The 16,385-nt window shown below is 43.6% G+C and overlaps 1 protein-coding gene and 6 non-coding genes across 7 annotated transcripts in view; all 7 read right to left on the reverse strand.

The window, feature by feature from the left end:
• Window positions 1-16,385, reverse strand: part of ldhd (lactate dehydrogenase D) — a 50,086-nt gene that overhangs the window by 32,952 nt on the left and 749 nt on the right. The window contains exon 2 of the mRNA XM_004566149.5: window positions 13,300-13,412. Coding sequence (XP_004566206.1) covers window positions 13,300-13,412 — 113 coding nt within the window. The remainder of the gene's footprint in view (window positions 1-13,299; window positions 13,413-16,385) is intronic.
• On the reverse strand, window positions 6,485-6,555 carry trnag-gcc (transfer RNA glycine (anticodon GCC)). Its single transcript has one exon. It is a non-coding gene; the product is annotated as a tRNA-Gly (tRNA).
• On the reverse strand, window positions 10,238-10,308 carry trnag-gcc (transfer RNA glycine (anticodon GCC)). The gene has a single exon. It is a non-coding gene; the product is annotated as a tRNA-Gly (tRNA).
• Window positions 12,720-12,790, reverse strand: trnag-gcc (transfer RNA glycine (anticodon GCC)). The gene has a single exon. It is a non-coding gene; the product is annotated as a tRNA-Gly (tRNA).
• Window positions 15,499-15,569, reverse strand: trnag-gcc (transfer RNA glycine (anticodon GCC)). The gene has a single exon. It is a non-coding gene; the product is annotated as a tRNA-Gly (tRNA).
• Window positions 15,787-15,857, reverse strand: trnag-gcc (transfer RNA glycine (anticodon GCC)). Its single transcript has one exon. It is a non-coding gene; the product is annotated as a tRNA-Gly (tRNA).
• Window positions 16,086-16,156, reverse strand: trnag-gcc (transfer RNA glycine (anticodon GCC)). The gene has a single exon. It is a non-coding gene; the product is annotated as a tRNA-Gly (tRNA).

Consider the following 16,385-nt stretch of genomic DNA (forward strand, 5'->3'; position numbering starts at 1 on the left):
TCATACTGATATTACTAGGTTAAACCCATGTTAAAGGAGAAAGTGTGAATGAATAAGAAAAGAGTGTAGCGGGTTCTTATCTGGAGTGCAGTCAATATAACCACGGTGTGGTGCCGGGGTCGCGGTACAGCTGTCCGTCCACGTAGAGCCGGTCCACGGCGATGACAGCACGGGAGCTACGTCGAACTGGGAACAGGACCTTGCGTCGTTCCAGGATCTCTTTGGGGAACTGGTCGTTCACGCTGAAGTCCGTTCCTTTCAGCTCTCTGCCGCGACTCTTCACCTGTTCCTTCTGTTTGAATTGACCGAATTTGGCCACAATAGGACGTGGTCTCCCGGTCCGCGACCTCACGCCCCCCAAGCGATGTACTCTATCGCTTGGGGGGCGTGAAGGAACCTTTTAAAAACAAGTGCGTCCATACTCACAGGTGTACACACGGGTGCTCATGTAACCCTGGTTAACATAGCTGTCAATAAATAAAAGCCTGTTAGTAAAAACAGTCATAAGAAATATATTACAGGTGATAAATAGTCAATAAATAGATCATAATGGTTAGAAAATTCATTAAAAACATCAGCAATGATATAATTCATGTTATAGGATTTCTTTTGTGTTTAAAAACATGTTAAAAGGGTGCAGAACTTGCTAATTCATGGTGTTTTATGTTAATTCAGGTAAAATGGCTAAAATATGTATTGAGACTCTTATTGTGAAAGGGCACGCTGCAGCGTGACTCCTGTGATAGCCACACCCAATCGGGTTGTTCCTTCTTTTTGATGCTTGAGAGAGAGAAATGCAGACAGTCCTTGCAGAGCTGCTGCTTAAATGAGTGAAAAAATAGTAAAAACAAGCCAGAAATCTACATAAAGCCATTTTTGTACTCTGGAGAATGTATTTTTGTTTTTCCGACCTGTCCTTGCCTTGGTGACGTTGTAAACATAACCGAACGGGACTTGGTGAGTTCAGAAATTTTATTTGTATTGTTGTATTTTATTTCATGCAAGAAATGTTTTGTTGTATTATATTGCTCATTTCATGCAAATGGAGAGCCAAGGTAGCAGATTTGTTGTTTTATGTTAAAAATGGTGGATTCATGCTTAACCGACACACAGGCTGTACTTCAAAGGTCTTTGACGGTGTTTCAGCACGCCATATTGGCGTCACCTCATTTACGGCTAAATAAGCTGGAAAAAACTGACTTTTACTGTTATTTAAGGGCTATCCTTGTGTTATTTTCGAATGTTTATGCACTTTATTTTGTTGCTATGGTAGGCCATTAAGGTTTGGATCGGGAAATGCCGAGCTAGAATCGGAGTTTGATCCGCTGAGCGAGAAACAAGATGGCGAGCCACCCACGGACCCATTGAACTGTACCGAGCAGGAAAAAAGGAAAACTCCCCCTGCTGGACGTTGAGCTCTTTCGCTGAAAAAAAACTGGTAGGAATAATCCATACACCTCTGCAAAAGAACAGCGGACTTTCAAAGCACTGGATAACCATTTGGAGTAATTCCAGGATTAATAGTTAAAGGACACAAAGAAAACTTTCTTTTGTTTCTTTGTTTGTTTGTTTAAGGGATTCATTCAGCCTTTTGCTGAATTGTTTTCAGTTTTGCATTTATTTATTTATTTTTGTAATTTATTTTGGTCAACCTTACATTTTAATGCTGTAATGGTGTTAATGGAAATGTAAATAATTTTGTTGGGTTAAAACAAAATAAGAACTGGTTGAAATTTAAAGGTGAACCTAGACCAAGATTAAATTAAATCTTGGGCCTAAAGAACTGAACTTGATTTAAAATAACACAGTGTTAACTCAAGAATAGGATAAACTTGAACTTAGAACTTGAAATAAATAAGACAGTAACCTAGGTTGAAAATAACATCCTTCTAAAGCCAAATAAAAGGTTTTGAGATAAATAGGATGAACGAACAGAACATACTGAACTAAAAAGGGGAAAGAAAATATCTTGTTTTCCTTAAATGTGTGATGTTGAATGTGTTATGTAATGTGTCTATAACTGTCTATTCTGTCTTCACAAAATAACAAGCCGGCAATTTAAACGTATTTACTGGTCTGTGGTCTTTATTACACGCTACACTCATTACTGCTCTAGTAGTCGAACCTAACTGGTCCTAGTATACTGTAACGACTCCAGAAGTGTTACACTCACACACACAAACTACACCCTTTTTGGCTCCTACCTCAAAGCACACTGTGCGCTGTCGATATTACGTGCTGCACAATAATGTTTAATATTTAGTATTTACTGTTATATTCCCATAGATCATCGTGATGTTGTTTATTGTATTGCTCTCGTTTTCTTCCGCTTGTTTTACTTTTTTCTTTCTCAACAGGTGATCCAGGTGATTGATATATGTATTTTTTTGTCTGCTTATTTAGTAATCTTGTGTTTTTTTTTTTTTGTTGTTTTCCCCCCCCCCCCCTCTTCCTTTCTTCCCTTTCCTCATTCAAGTCTGTCCCGTATCTAGCAAGTGGGGAAAAAAAACAAAAAAAAAAACAATAAAAGATGAATCAAATAGACCATTACGGCAAGGCTGGGATGGTCAGTTTGGTAAAGTAAATCCGTTGGGCATCTTTCCTCACCTTTAGACAATAATTCTGATGGCAAAAGTACCAAACGGGACAGGCAGAAGAAGAAGAGGGGGGGGGGAAACTATACCTGTAAGTGCAGCCTCAGGTGTGACGAGGAAGTCACCTGTGCCCCTCCCACAGGAGCCGGCATTTCTACTAAAGGAGACCACAGGTCAGTCAAACAGAAAGACCTGAGTCAAATGCTGAGCACGACCTCAGCAGCTGGAATTGTTCTCCGCACAAGAAGCTGTGGATGAAGACTGAGCTTCAGGACCTTGGACTGTGGCCTGGGTCTCGACCAGTGCGTCACGCAGGGAACGCGATTTCACTCTGGCGTCTCCCTCCACAGCCTGAGCTCATAGATACAGTGGCTGACCTTCCATCGCCAATTTTTTTTCCAGCTCCACCCCTTCTTTAGTTGGAAACCTGAAAGTGCTATCATGGTCAGGTTAAGAAACAATTATATCTTGCCATGTATCCATGGTTGCTTTCGTTCACAAGTGGTCTCTGCTGGTGTGGGCAGGCCACGAGTACTTGTTGGCACCAGTGGTCAGTATTACATCCTCTCCTCACGACTCTGCTGCAGGGCTTGTCGCAGGAACTGGTTTGCTGACAATCAACAATGGCTAGAGAAACTGCCCAAAAGGTTTACCAACCTTCTCCCTGCTTTTCTTACATACAAAAAGGCCATCTGCAAGTCTGTTACGGATGAGCTCAGGAGGACTGGCAAACCTCCAGCAGACATGGCAAACCCAATAAATGAACTCATGCACCTCAAGTACGAGCGAGCTCACCTGGCGTACCTCCATGCCACAGGATCGGTCTGGGATTCTGAGGCAGGAGCTCATGGACAGAGGACCATTGGGCAGTTCCTGAGGAAGGAAAATAAGCCACAGGAGTTCAGGTCTTATGAAGACCCACATGCCTGGTGTGGCGTCTCTGTGTCCAGCCATTACCTGACAGACTGCCTGCTCGACGAATTCCGACGTCAACATCCAGCCATATCCAAACTCCGCCCGGGCACTTTTGGCCACATCTTCAGGTCTGACCACACCAGGAAGGCGGCACGAAAAGTCACACTGGCATCTGGGGTCATGTCCAGTTATTCCATAATGAATGAAAACTTGTTTCGTGGGTCATGGTTCAGTCTGAGACAGAAAGGTCCTTGGAGCCCATGTACCAGGGAATGGCCAAGAGGTACAGTGATGCAGGAGTGGAAAAGGCCGGCTACCACTGGGTGGACAGGTAAAAACCGTAATCATCCTTGTCATTCAAACTGCTAATCTGTCTGGACAAACTGAGTTTTTCCTTTTTAAGATCAATTTGATGCACACATATAATATTCCATATACTTACATGTATTTGTATTTTTTACATTTAGGGATTGCTGTGCTCCATTTAAGAACCCAGACTGTATCCCTGGTGAAAATCTATCGTGGGATGCCTGGAAAACTACTCCTGCTGTTATTGCTGCGGCCACATCTGGACCAGTGGCAAACAGCTGTGCCTCTCGAACCCACTACAATAAGAACATTATTGTAAAACTGAACCTGTTCCACTGCCTGAGGCGATTTTTGCGAGATTGCACCTCTGAGCATCATCCTCTGTTCAGCACTTTCTGCCAGCTTCTCTCTGCTGCATTCTCAGTGGTTGATCAGGCAGACCTGAAAAGGCTCCATGCTTATAAGTTCTGTGGCATCCATCCTGCTAATCCCACAAAGCAACACATACGGGAGCACTGCAGGATCCAAATACCACAACCCACTGAACTGCTGAACAGAGTGGAAAAGATCCTGAACCATTTTCACCTGGCCACAGACCCCAACAACCTCCCACTCTTCAAGCCAACCATGCTGAAGGCGTGGCGCGTTCAGAGAGTCCACATTTTGCGTGGCTGCCTCAGTGACCCTGAGCTCTCAGAGGGTGTAATGTTTAGGTACGGTGGGACTCTTCAGCTTAACCATGTCCCTGGTGAAGGTGCCAAGGTCCCCATCTGGATTCCTGTCCGAGGCACTTCACAGCAGGAGGGTTATCATTTCCACCAGGCCCAGTGGATTACCGGGACTCACGTATCCACTAAACTATTCCAGGCCCAGGGCATGACAGGGGTGGCACGATGGAACTACCAAAGACTGGTGGACCGTAAGCAGCCAGATGTCATTCTCCCTTCTGTTTTTGATCCAGCTCTAGTGGTGGAGTTGAATGCAGCCTCCAGGAGAGTGACCCTGCACTTCACCTCTCTGACAGAGACACTGGTGAGCGATTTGGGCTTGAATACAGAGAGCCAGGCTGCCATCCAGTCACTCTGAACTGGGACAAACACAAAACCTTGAGAAAAGATGAACCGGCTGCCCTTCAGCCCCCATCCTCGGTTCCAAAACCTGTGGCTGCCCAACTTCAGGTTCCAGCAGCGGGACCCTCCTCCAGCATGGCACCGCTAGGTGTGGCATCCTGCGCACCAGCACCACTTGTCACCCACCCTTTCTCTGGTGCACTTTTAAAGCAGGAGTTAGCATCAGAAGACACCCAGTAACCTACAACAGTCATGGGTAAGTTAACATAATGGTATTGTCAAAGAATTCCGTGTCATTACTACTACTATTATTATTATTATTATTATTATTATTATTATTATTACATGATATATGAGTAACTATTACTATTGTTTCCCAGAAATCTCTAAAGCTCTACCTCTGCCGATGCGGGCCTCACCAAGGAGTGCTCACACTGGACCTATAAAGACAGGTGGACAGGTTTTTGTGCTGGACCACACACGCTGGACACGACCCATGAAAGAGGCAATAGATGATCTGTTGCTAAAGTACCATGGGAAGAAGGACATCCTGAAGCTTGTGGATCAAGATTATGCAGACATGGTCCATCGCTCTGCTACAGATCCCAACAGCTTGCTGCATCCCACATCCAAGGTGCACGTATCCCAGTATGTGAAGCACTTGGCTAAACTTCTCAACACCAATTCATCTTTGAACATAAGCCCAGAAAAACTTCTGGAGACTCAGCAGCTGGGGCACTCTTTAACTGAAGGCAGTGAAACAACTAGTGTCCCTGTAGTCACCATAAAGCCTGCCGTCTTTAACCCGCCTCCTCCTGCCCTGTCTACACCACTGACACAAGTCTTAATAGAGAAGATTGTGGAGGGCATCTTGGAAAGGCAGCAGCAGCCTGAGGGGAAAAAGGCAGACAAAGACTTGTCTTGCCTGTGGACAGCCCAAGTCTCAATATGAGACAGATGGATCCACCGTCCATTATTTTTACCAGAGAGGGCCTGTGCGCTATTCCTATTGTTCCAACAAGGTGCATCAAAGTTATGCTGCTGAGGGAATCTGTAACCCTAAAATGCCCTTTGAAGAATTTGCTCAGACAGAATTTTTCCAGAGGGAACCGGATGCTACCAAGAAGAGGGAGAAGAGAAGGATGGAGGAAAAGCAGATTCAGCCACAGGGACCTGAAACAGGGACCAAATAGTCCACACATTCATACGGGCTTCGCTGGAGTGGCAGGAAAAATATTTGCTGCCCTTTGAAAGTGTACTCTATACAGAGACAAAGGCGTGGACAAGGAAATGACCTGGAAGGAGTTTCAGGAGTCTGCTTTCTATGAGGCAGAGAGACTTAGATGGATGGAAGGAAAAAAAACTAATGAGGAAGAAACAGTTGATATTGTATATAAGACAGTTTTGTTCTAGTTGTGAGTGTCTGCCTGTGTCCTTTCCAGTCAAAACAAAAAATAAATTTGCGGGTTGAATAAAAGTAACTTTAAGACAAAATTTGCCAGGGGTATGGATAATTACAGGCTTAACGGTGTATATATTGTTATATTGTGTGTGTGTGTGTGTGTGTGTGTAAAAAGAGGAAAGAAAAACAGGTGCTGCATTGGCCGGGAATCGAACCCGGGCCTCCCGCGTGGCAGGCGAGAATTCTACCACTGAACCACCAATGCACGCTGCAGCACCCTTTGCACAGAAGACAGAGGACGGTCCCACAGGCCAGTAGCACATTTAGGATTGTTGGCTACAACACTTCACTATGAGCTGCGTGAGAGTGCGTCAGCTACTATGTTGTCAGTATCTTTCTTATGCTTAATCACAAGATTATAATCCTGTGCCAGCAGTGCCCAGTGCATCAGTCGTTGGTTATCATTGTACATTCGGTGAATGTATCAACATCGAGCTTGAAAGGTTGAGAGAATCAGGAGCCGCTAAGACAGGGGCGCTGCAGTGGAAGGAATTTGCTGACTCGAACGCATGCTGGAACTGCATGCTGTGTTACATAACTGCACCACATCTGCTTTCATTGCTGGCCAAAAGAAATGTTCCAATATGCGGTCATATGTCTTGTAACACCCAAATGACCGGACTATGAATGTTCATGTGCTAACCGTAGCACCTGCTGGTGAATATTGGAAACACTATCTGCTGAACTGTACTTGTCTCCTGACATTGGACTCCACCTGTGTATCAACAAACCGTCAGAAACCAAACATGTTTGCTACTTACCCCCCTTTGTACCATCATCTTCAGGCGCAGCGGTAAGACATTTGGCTAATGATGGGTAAGTGGAGGGATTCTCAGATTCAGTAGCTGGCTCAACCACACTTTGCGCCTGCTCTTAGGCACCATTAGCCACTTTATCAACAATACTTCAGGGCTAACAATACCAATAAAAGAGAGACATGTAACACACACTCCAAAGGAAGGAGGAAACATATACCCTTGGGGCTAAACAATGAATAACAATACCATGGAACCTCTCCTCAGTCCTACCTACCCTCGAATGCTAACCTACCTAGCTTCTGGAGTGTACCAGGCTCGAGGCAACTTTAAAGGCGAACCTTCAGTGCTCAAAGCACTGAAAAGCCTACCCCCGACAGGGACCTAATCCCCACCCGGGATTACTCCGAAAATAAAAAAGGCAAAATAAAGAACGAGTGTCTGAAGGAAGAGATTACACTCAGCTAGACACTCACCTGCGCTAACTGGGGAGAGAGTTCCAAATACACCAGAGTTAAGCAAGCAACCCGAGAACAACATACAGACACCAAAACTCATACAAAGCTGTTTCAATTCCTTTCACTGAGATCCCGGACGAACCCCCACATTGTTACGTCCCCACAAATAAGGTCTCAGCAAAGACGTGGGAAACAGTAACAAATAGAACCGGGAAAGAATGAGAAGGGAGCCAAACAGAGCAGTATGGCAAATATTACGTTTTTATTACAAACAATCCTAACACAAAGAGATGGCAACACTGCTTTATCAATAAGATAAAAAAAAGAAAAAAGGTCACAACTAAGTCTTATGTGTCTAAAGGAGGATGAACAAACAAACAACAAAGAAAAATGCACTTCTGGAGCCCACAGGCCCACCCTAACCATTACTAGCAACACACACCTTACTGCTGCTGAGGCCCACAAGCCCACGCTACCAATGTAGCAACCTCCCCACTGCTTTCACAACTCCAAACTGCAGCAAGGACAACCACACCATAGGACCTCTTCATTCAATAGAAAGCAGTGCAAAGATGAAGAGAAAAAAAACCCAAAACCACACAGTTCTTCCCCAACCCTATATAACATCTGAGAGTTAATTGCTGACTGGGTCCTGGTGCCAAATGAGGGAGTGAGCAGCAGCTCCGTCGTGGAGAGAGGGCAGAGAGAAAAAGAGACAGAGAGGGGTGGAGCTAGAGAGGAGGAGGGGGAGAGAGAGAGCAACACCACACCCACACACTACCACAGTCTCACAGGATGTAACACCAGCCTACTTGGAGTTACTGGGTTGAATTTAAAAAGGATTGCTTGCTGTAGGAATTTCTGCAGTGGCCAGGAATCGAACCCGGGCCTCTGCATGGGAGGCTGGGATTGTTTAGCTCAACAGGTCTAAACAGTTTCCCATTCATTCTCTATGGTAGTGCTAAACTACGGATTTAATATATTATTCACCACTGTGACCCTTCCGGCGCTGTTGCGAGTTTGAGACCTGGCAGTTTTAAACAATTTCCACTTTTAAATTTCAGGAAAAAAGACAAGTTATGCACCACTTGCAACAGATCTCAGCGATCCTTGTTCATTCGTCAAAGGTAATAAACGTTGTTTAAAATAAGAGTAAACCAATAGATTAAAAATTGCAGGTGTATTTTAAAGGTAAGAGAAGTGTTCACTGTGATTTCATTTACTTGATTAGTGTAAGAAAACGTCCATCACTTGGTTAAAGACGGTTACATTTTATCAGCTGTGATAAAAAGGCATGGTAAATTATGAACTATTCTGTCTTGATGTATGCTCAATCATCCCGGAAAGTAAATTCCAAAAAGTTGATTCTGTACATCTGGACGTAGTGTTTTCAGTGGGAGAAACGTTTCGTAACTCATCCAAATGACTTCTTTAGTCTCAGCTGGATGCAGGTTTCCTCAAACTTCTGAACAGTACATTTGCACACAGACTGAAACTAGTCCACTAAATAAACAATGGGCTGTGAGGCCAGTTTCATTATCATTAATATGCAAATTTTCATGACCATTGATGATTGTATGTCAAGATTCACAAGAAAGTTGTATTCTACTCAGGGAAAATCGGTGGCGTTCCACAAGGAGCCACTTCGATACCTTCTCCAGGACCCATCGGATGAAGATACAAGAATTAAAAATTAGCTTCAGGACAAGTCTGCACCTGTGAAGCAGGACCTAGTGTGCTGATCTCAACAGCTTGCTGCACCCACATCCAAGCTACACATATCCCGTTATGTGAAACACTTGGCTAAGCTTCTAAACACTTCTTTGAACACAAGCCCAGAAAAACTTCTGCAGACTCAGCAACTGTGGCACTTTTTAACTGAAGGGAGTGAGACAACCAGTGTTCCTGTGGTCACCATGGAGCCAGCTTACTTAAACCCACCTCCTCCTGCCCTGTCTACACCTCTGACACAAGACTCAATAGAGAAGATTGTGGAGGGCATCTTAGAGAATCAACAGCAGGAGCAACCTGAGGAAGGAAGGCAGAAAGATTTGTCTTGCCTGTGGACAGCCCAAGTCCCAGTATGAGACAGATGGATCTTCCATCCACTATTTTGTACCAGCGAGGGCCTGTGCCGTATTTCTATTGTTCAAAGAAGATACATCAAAGTTATGCTGCTGAGGGAATCGGTAACCCTAAAATGCCCTTTGAAGAATTTGTTCAGACAGAATTTTTCCAGAGGGAACCGGACGCTACCTCTGCAGATTCAGCCACAGGGACCAAATAGTCCACACATTCATACGGGCTTCCCTGAAGTGGCAGGAAAACTATATTTGCTGCCCTTTGAAAGTGTACTCTATACAGAGACAAAGGCATGGACAAAGAAATGACCTGGAAGGAGTTTCAGGAGTCTGCTTTCTATGAGACAGAGAGACTTAGATGGATGGAAGGAAAAAAAACTAATGAGGAAGAAACAGTTGATATTGTATATAAGACAGTTTTGTTCTAGTTGTGAGTGTCTGCCTGTGTCCTTTCCAGTCAAAACAAAAAATAAATTTGCGGGTTGAATAAAAGTAACTTTGTAAGACAAAATTTGCCAGGGGTATGGATAATTACAGACTTAACTGTGTATATATTGTTATATAGTGTGTGTGTGTGAAAAAAAAGTAGGTGTTGCATTGGCCGGGAATCGAACCCGGGCCTCCCGCGTGGCAGGCGAGAATTCTACCACTGAACCACCAATGCACCCTTTGCGCAGAAGACAGAGGACGGTCCCACAGGCCAGTAGCACATTTAGGATTGTTGGCTACAAAACACTTCACTGTGAGCTGCATGAGAGTGCGTCAGCTACTATGTTGTCAGTATCTTTCTTATGCTTAATCACAAGATTATAATCCTGTGCCAGCAGTGCCCAGTCGTTGGTTATCATTGTACATTCGGTGAAGAAAAACGACAGGATTGTGGTCTGTGAGTACAGTTACCAGAGAGGAGCTGGAGCCAACATGCACTGCAAAATGCTGCAGGGCGAGAAGCAGAGCTCATGCTTCCTTCTCTACAGTAGAATAGTTCTGCTGATGGCATTTCAACTTGATATAGAAAAAACAAGACAGGATGACACACGCACGCCTCATCATCCTGCAATAACACAACATCAGCTCCAGTGGCACTAGCATCAACATCTAGCTTGAAAGGTTGAGAGAATCAGGAGCCGCTAAGACAGGGGCGCTGCAGTGGAAGGAATTTGCTCACTCGAATGCATGCTGGCACTCTACAGACCATTCCAATTGTACCTTTGGGCTACATAACCTGGTTAAAAGAACCACATTGGCAGAGAAGTTTTTACAGAAACACCGGTAATATCATACCGAGGAACTGCTTTAGCTCCTGCCTGGTGGTCGGAGTCGGATAGTTCAAGACTGCGACAATCTTTGCCTCCACCGGGTGGACCTGTCCAAAACCAACCTGCTTACCTAGGTACGTTACTGTTGCCTTGCCAAACTCTTATTTTTTTAATGTGAACACCTGTCACCTTCTTCACTATAAAATAGGGGCCCAAGAGCAGAAGCAGGGACGGACAGACCTGTCCCCAGGCTGAAATTGCCTTTTTAGTGCTTTACTATCAAACCATTTCTTCGTGTTAACCTGGGACACACAGAGAGCCTCTTTTGCTAACAACATAGCACGTTGCCTTCGATCCCTACACATCTTCACAAAACTCAGCAATAGGGCTGGGCCACATTATACCGTTCACGGTAATACTGGCATAACGTTAGGCAACGATAAGAAAATGAAATATCGCAATAGAATATGGGTAAAATGCGCAGTGCCTTTGTTTTTATACGCTCATACGCACATGGCAGAAAAAGTATGGCGGCGATGGACAATGACATGGACAAAAGCGCATCTTTGAATGAAACGGGTGAAGCAGAATTGGTCAGTAAAAATGGTGCAACTTCGGTGGTGTGGAAGTGGTTTGGTTTTCGTCCATCCGATACCCACCAAAGCACAATTTTTTCGTGGAACATGCAAGCGGGCCGTCGTGGCGAAGAGAGGAAACACTACAAACCTATTTCATCATTTGAAGCAGAAGCACTTGGAGTACAAAAAAGCTGTTAAGGCCCGGGTTCGATTCCCGGCCAATGCAGTCTAATTTTCTATAGTTGCACACGTCTCATGACACAAAGAAAAGAAGAAGAAAATTAGACTGCATTGGCCGGGAATCGAACCCGGCCTCTGCCTTTGTAAATGGAGGGACTGTAACTGCGTGTGTATGTAAGCGTGTAAAACCTGCAGATAGTCAGATTAACAGTATTTTGTCTCTATCTGCTATTCTGCAATTCATCTCATGTAAACAATAACGTGGCGCACAGCGTGACGTGAAAAAAGGCACATACCTTTGACATTGCTTGACGAACTCTGTTTTTAAAAAATCTCGTTTACATGTGGACGAAACAGCTGCGTTTTCAAAAATACCCGTGTAGGTGTGGACGTAGCGTAAAAGAGTTTGTAGTTTATTTTCTTACTACCTGTAATTTACTGCAGATTACTTGTATTTGCTTAATTGTTTGCTAAATGTTTGAGGTGTGAAATTAACCGCAATGGATCAAAATATAGGTGTGTGTGGTTGGAGGATGTGTTTGTGCGTGGGGGGCGCGAACATTTTTCTTGTAAAACAAAGGGGGGCCCAGCAAAAAACGTTTGGGAACCACTGTGTTAATGTAACACAAGCTTTGTCCCAATCAGAACTCGAACCCACACTCAGACAGTTACATGTAAGTAATCAGGTGATTTTTCACTGGCTAAAAATGTGCGATTGGATCGACTGGTGCTGTTTGATTTGCGGTTTGAGCAGGAAGTCGAGGAGCCCATTTATGTGAAAATGTAAATGACCATTTCTGAATGGAGGAGGGGTTCTAAGAGTACATCGTTCACCATCTTATAATGCTGTGATTGGAGCCATTGTTCAACTCCCTGTGAATGGTACTATAGCCATTGATCAATGATCATGATAATTTGCATATTAATGATTATGACACTGACCTGCTGGCCCATTGTTGGTCAATGGTGCTAGCATGGGTGATCCACTGAAAACAGAAAGTTATGATTCTATAACAGATTTACACATATATAATAAAAAAGGGAAGAAAAATTAGTGTTGCATTGGCCGGGAATCGAACCCGGGCCTCCCGCGTGGCAGGCGAGAATTCTACCACTGAACCACCAATGCTTGCTGCAGAAACTTCTCCACTGAAAACACATGATGGCCCCACAGGCCACTAGCACATTTAGCATTGTTTTCAGGCCCATGTGTGACGAGCAAGGGTGGATCTGACTGTGAAACTAAAATTGGCCAACTACACAGTCAGCAACTTAAGCACACAAGAAAGATGGTGGCCCCTCTGCTTGTCTCTAAATCAGTACAGATCAATGTTTGATTGTCTGCCAATGACAAAAAGTTTAGTTTAAAAAACAAAAGAGTAAACACCACAGTCCCATTCCTCAATGAAAGTAACAGTTCCACGGCAACAAGAACAACAACAAAAACTCTCTCAATACATGTTTGAGAGAAAGGTATGAAAACGACAAAACACTCTGATACTGAGTAAAAGACACAGAAACAAGAAAAAAAGTTAAAGTCTGGAGAAAAACACAAGAAATATGGCAGCTCCTCTGCTTATCTGTAAATCAGTATAGGTCAATGTTTGATTTTTTGTGTGTGAGATGGGAGATGCTGACCTGTGTACAGACTCATCTTTGCCATGTTGTTCTCTAACAGCTTCGCCCAATGAGACGCCGTCCTCGCCACATATAGACCTAAATGCAGAGAGCACGCTGTCTCCAACACCACTCTGTGCAGACACATAAATGAATACAGAGTTACACACAATACAATACCAAGAGCATCCACTACTTGTTATAATGATAGCCTGATAATATGTAATAATACAAATGAAATACCCTGTATTTATTTCTGACTTGACCTCTGTAGATTTTTTCTGCTACATTACTGGAATCGGTCACTTGTTTTGAGTCACACTGGATAACAAAAATTGTCTGTATTTTAATTCTTGGGCATATCGTGTTTTAGAAAAAAGGATATCCATGGTATGCTTATGGTCATTAGCCAATGAGTGAGCCATTTCACAGAAAGACCCACCCATTGTTGTTTTGTCTAGTTTTTTTTTAAAAAACAAGACAGCAGAAATGCTTCAGTAATCAATGGATGACAATGTGGTAGCTACGTCTTTTATACTGTCTATATTAGGGATGTGTGCGACTAGTCAACAAACCCATCATTGATCTCACTAGTTGGCACCAGATGTAATAGTAATAGATGTAACTGCTGCTCCTACACATCGAAAGGAGTCAGCAGGTGTTGAACCTGACTGATCTAAGGTGCCCACCAGAGGACAGTGTGGCAAACAAGTGGTGGGTAGGGTGCAAGGGGTCACCTGTGATGGCCCTGGTTTTCCTGAGACTGAAGGAGCTGGCAATGGAAACAGAGAAACCATTGCTAACTGCATATTTCCTCAACCTTAAAAACAATATATTTGCATAATGACTGAAACTAGCACCACTGACAAACAATGGGCTTAGGCACCCTTCTCGATTCAGAGATGGTCTTCCCCTTTTTATGTAAATGGCCTACTTGACTTCCTGCTGAGAGGGGCTCAGTGGGGAGGGACTCTAGCAGCAAGGAGATGCTCCCCATCTGTTGACAACCAAGAGGTGCCCCTTAAGTTCTGTTCAGGTTGTCGGTCCCAGAAGGCACTGCACACAAAAAATTTTTTTTTACTGTCTGCGGTTTTATCACTCTGTCAGGATGTGTTAGATGTACAGGTGACCACATCAGGTGTTCCCACTGTATTTCATTGTTGTGCCCCAATAAGCGTGTCTCCAACAAGCTGTATGATTGTACATGTTCCCATGTTACAATCAATAAAACAAGCACATTCTCAAATAGAGCTGTTCGATATAACGATATATATCGGATGACGATATAAAAACGTCTATCGTTTCATTTTACGCTATCGTTTGTTTCGTGATGTCGCAAAATAAACTAAACTGTTCACGGCGATATTTTTCATCATTTTGATGGTCACTGTAGTGGCTATATTAATTTCTTAAAGTTCTCTCTTTCTCTTATATTTAATATAACCACACGGACGGACAAGTGCCTGTTTTTATGTGTTGTCGTTAACAACAACGACGGTAAAACCATCGCGCCATGTGTCCGCTTGTTTATTTTCCACATAAACCTTTCAGAATAAAGCTCAAGATCCTGTTGAGACTGTTCAAAATAAACTGAATCATGTGAAAGAGAATGCAGACTGTTTACGGATGAGAAGCAAAAAGGAGCCGTCAGGTGCTAAAAAATAAACCTTAGACTCAAACGTTAGAACAGGCTTTTCCCCGTAGCACACTGTGTAATAAATACTCACAAAGAAAACAACGGCCGTTACAACTTATGTCTAAAAATGTATCGTTTCATGCATCGGTTAAAACACTCGACTCCAGGTACACGACGCCAAGCTGGAAACATTTCACGCAGGTCGAGCTGCCCGAGATTCACAGAATTTACAGAAAATGTTACATTTTTGTGACTTATATCGTTATCGGACGATAGATGTCTTATATCGGGATATGGGATTTTGGTCATATCGCACAGCCCTATTCTCAAATAACTGCAAACTGTCTGTGGGCTCATTTTGAGCCAAGTTCAGGAAGATGTTACCTCTCAAGCGAACACACTGGGGGCGGGGACTCACCTACAGTTCTGCAGATGAGCCAGCTGTACAGCATCTCTCAAAGTTTGATTGCTGGCTAACAGATAAGTAGAATTTAAGGTGTGCTGTCCACAAGACAGTTAAAGAATTTATAGCCCGTCTGAATGCCTACACATAAATAATAGAGAGGGGGATGAAAAGTAAGCCTTGCATTGGCCGGGAATCGAACCCGGGCCTCCCGCGTGGCAGGCGAGAATTCTACCACTGAACCACCAATGCTTGACACTGTGGCCTTTGAACAGAAAACAGATCATGGCCCCACAGCCAATTTCTGTGCCACAAAGAGCAAGCAAATGCAAAAGTGACTTTAACCTGCATTCTATCCAAAGTTCACCACACTAGCTTTCAGTCCTATATAGTAAGTATAGAAGCAGTTTTAAACGTAGATATTCATAGCTGCTCTAAATACCCACACACGGAAGAAAAGAACTAGCCTTGCATTGGCCGGGAATCGAACCCGGGCCTCCCGCGTGGCAGGCGAGAATTCTACCACTGAACCACCAATGCTTGCTGATATGACTTTTGCACAGGAAATGGAGGGCTTTCTGGGTCAGTCGGCATGTACTAAGCATTATGCTTTTTGAAATTTCCAGTGCCTTTAACACCATCAGGCTAATCCTACTGGGTGATAAGATGACACCATATTTCTTTCAGAAAAAGAAATATGGTGTCAAATATTTTAAAGTTGCTATAGTTGCACACCTCTCATGACACAAAGAAAAGAAAATTAGGTGTTGCATTGGCCGGGAATCGAACCCGGGCCTCCCGCGTGGCAGGCGAGAATTCTACCACTGAACCACCAATGCGCACACTAAGGATTTTTGCACAACAGAATAAGAACCGATTGCCGCCCCCTTCCGCAATTCTTACACTATTTCAACACTCAGTAGACGGTAGAGATCAATGTTACATTTCCAGCAAACAGGAAAAACGGTGCATTCTACAATAGGCTTAGAGAATTTATACCTTTTATGAACGCATCCAAATACTTATTCATATTTATTTGATTCGAGAAAGTAGACGCATAATTTTTAT

This window comes from Maylandia zebra, linkage group LG7, assembly GCF_041146795.1.
Source record: "Maylandia zebra isolate NMK-2024a linkage group LG7, Mzebra_GT3a, whole genome shotgun sequence".
Classification (NCBI taxonomy): Eukaryota; Metazoa; Chordata; class Actinopteri; order Cichliformes; family Cichlidae; genus Maylandia; species Maylandia zebra.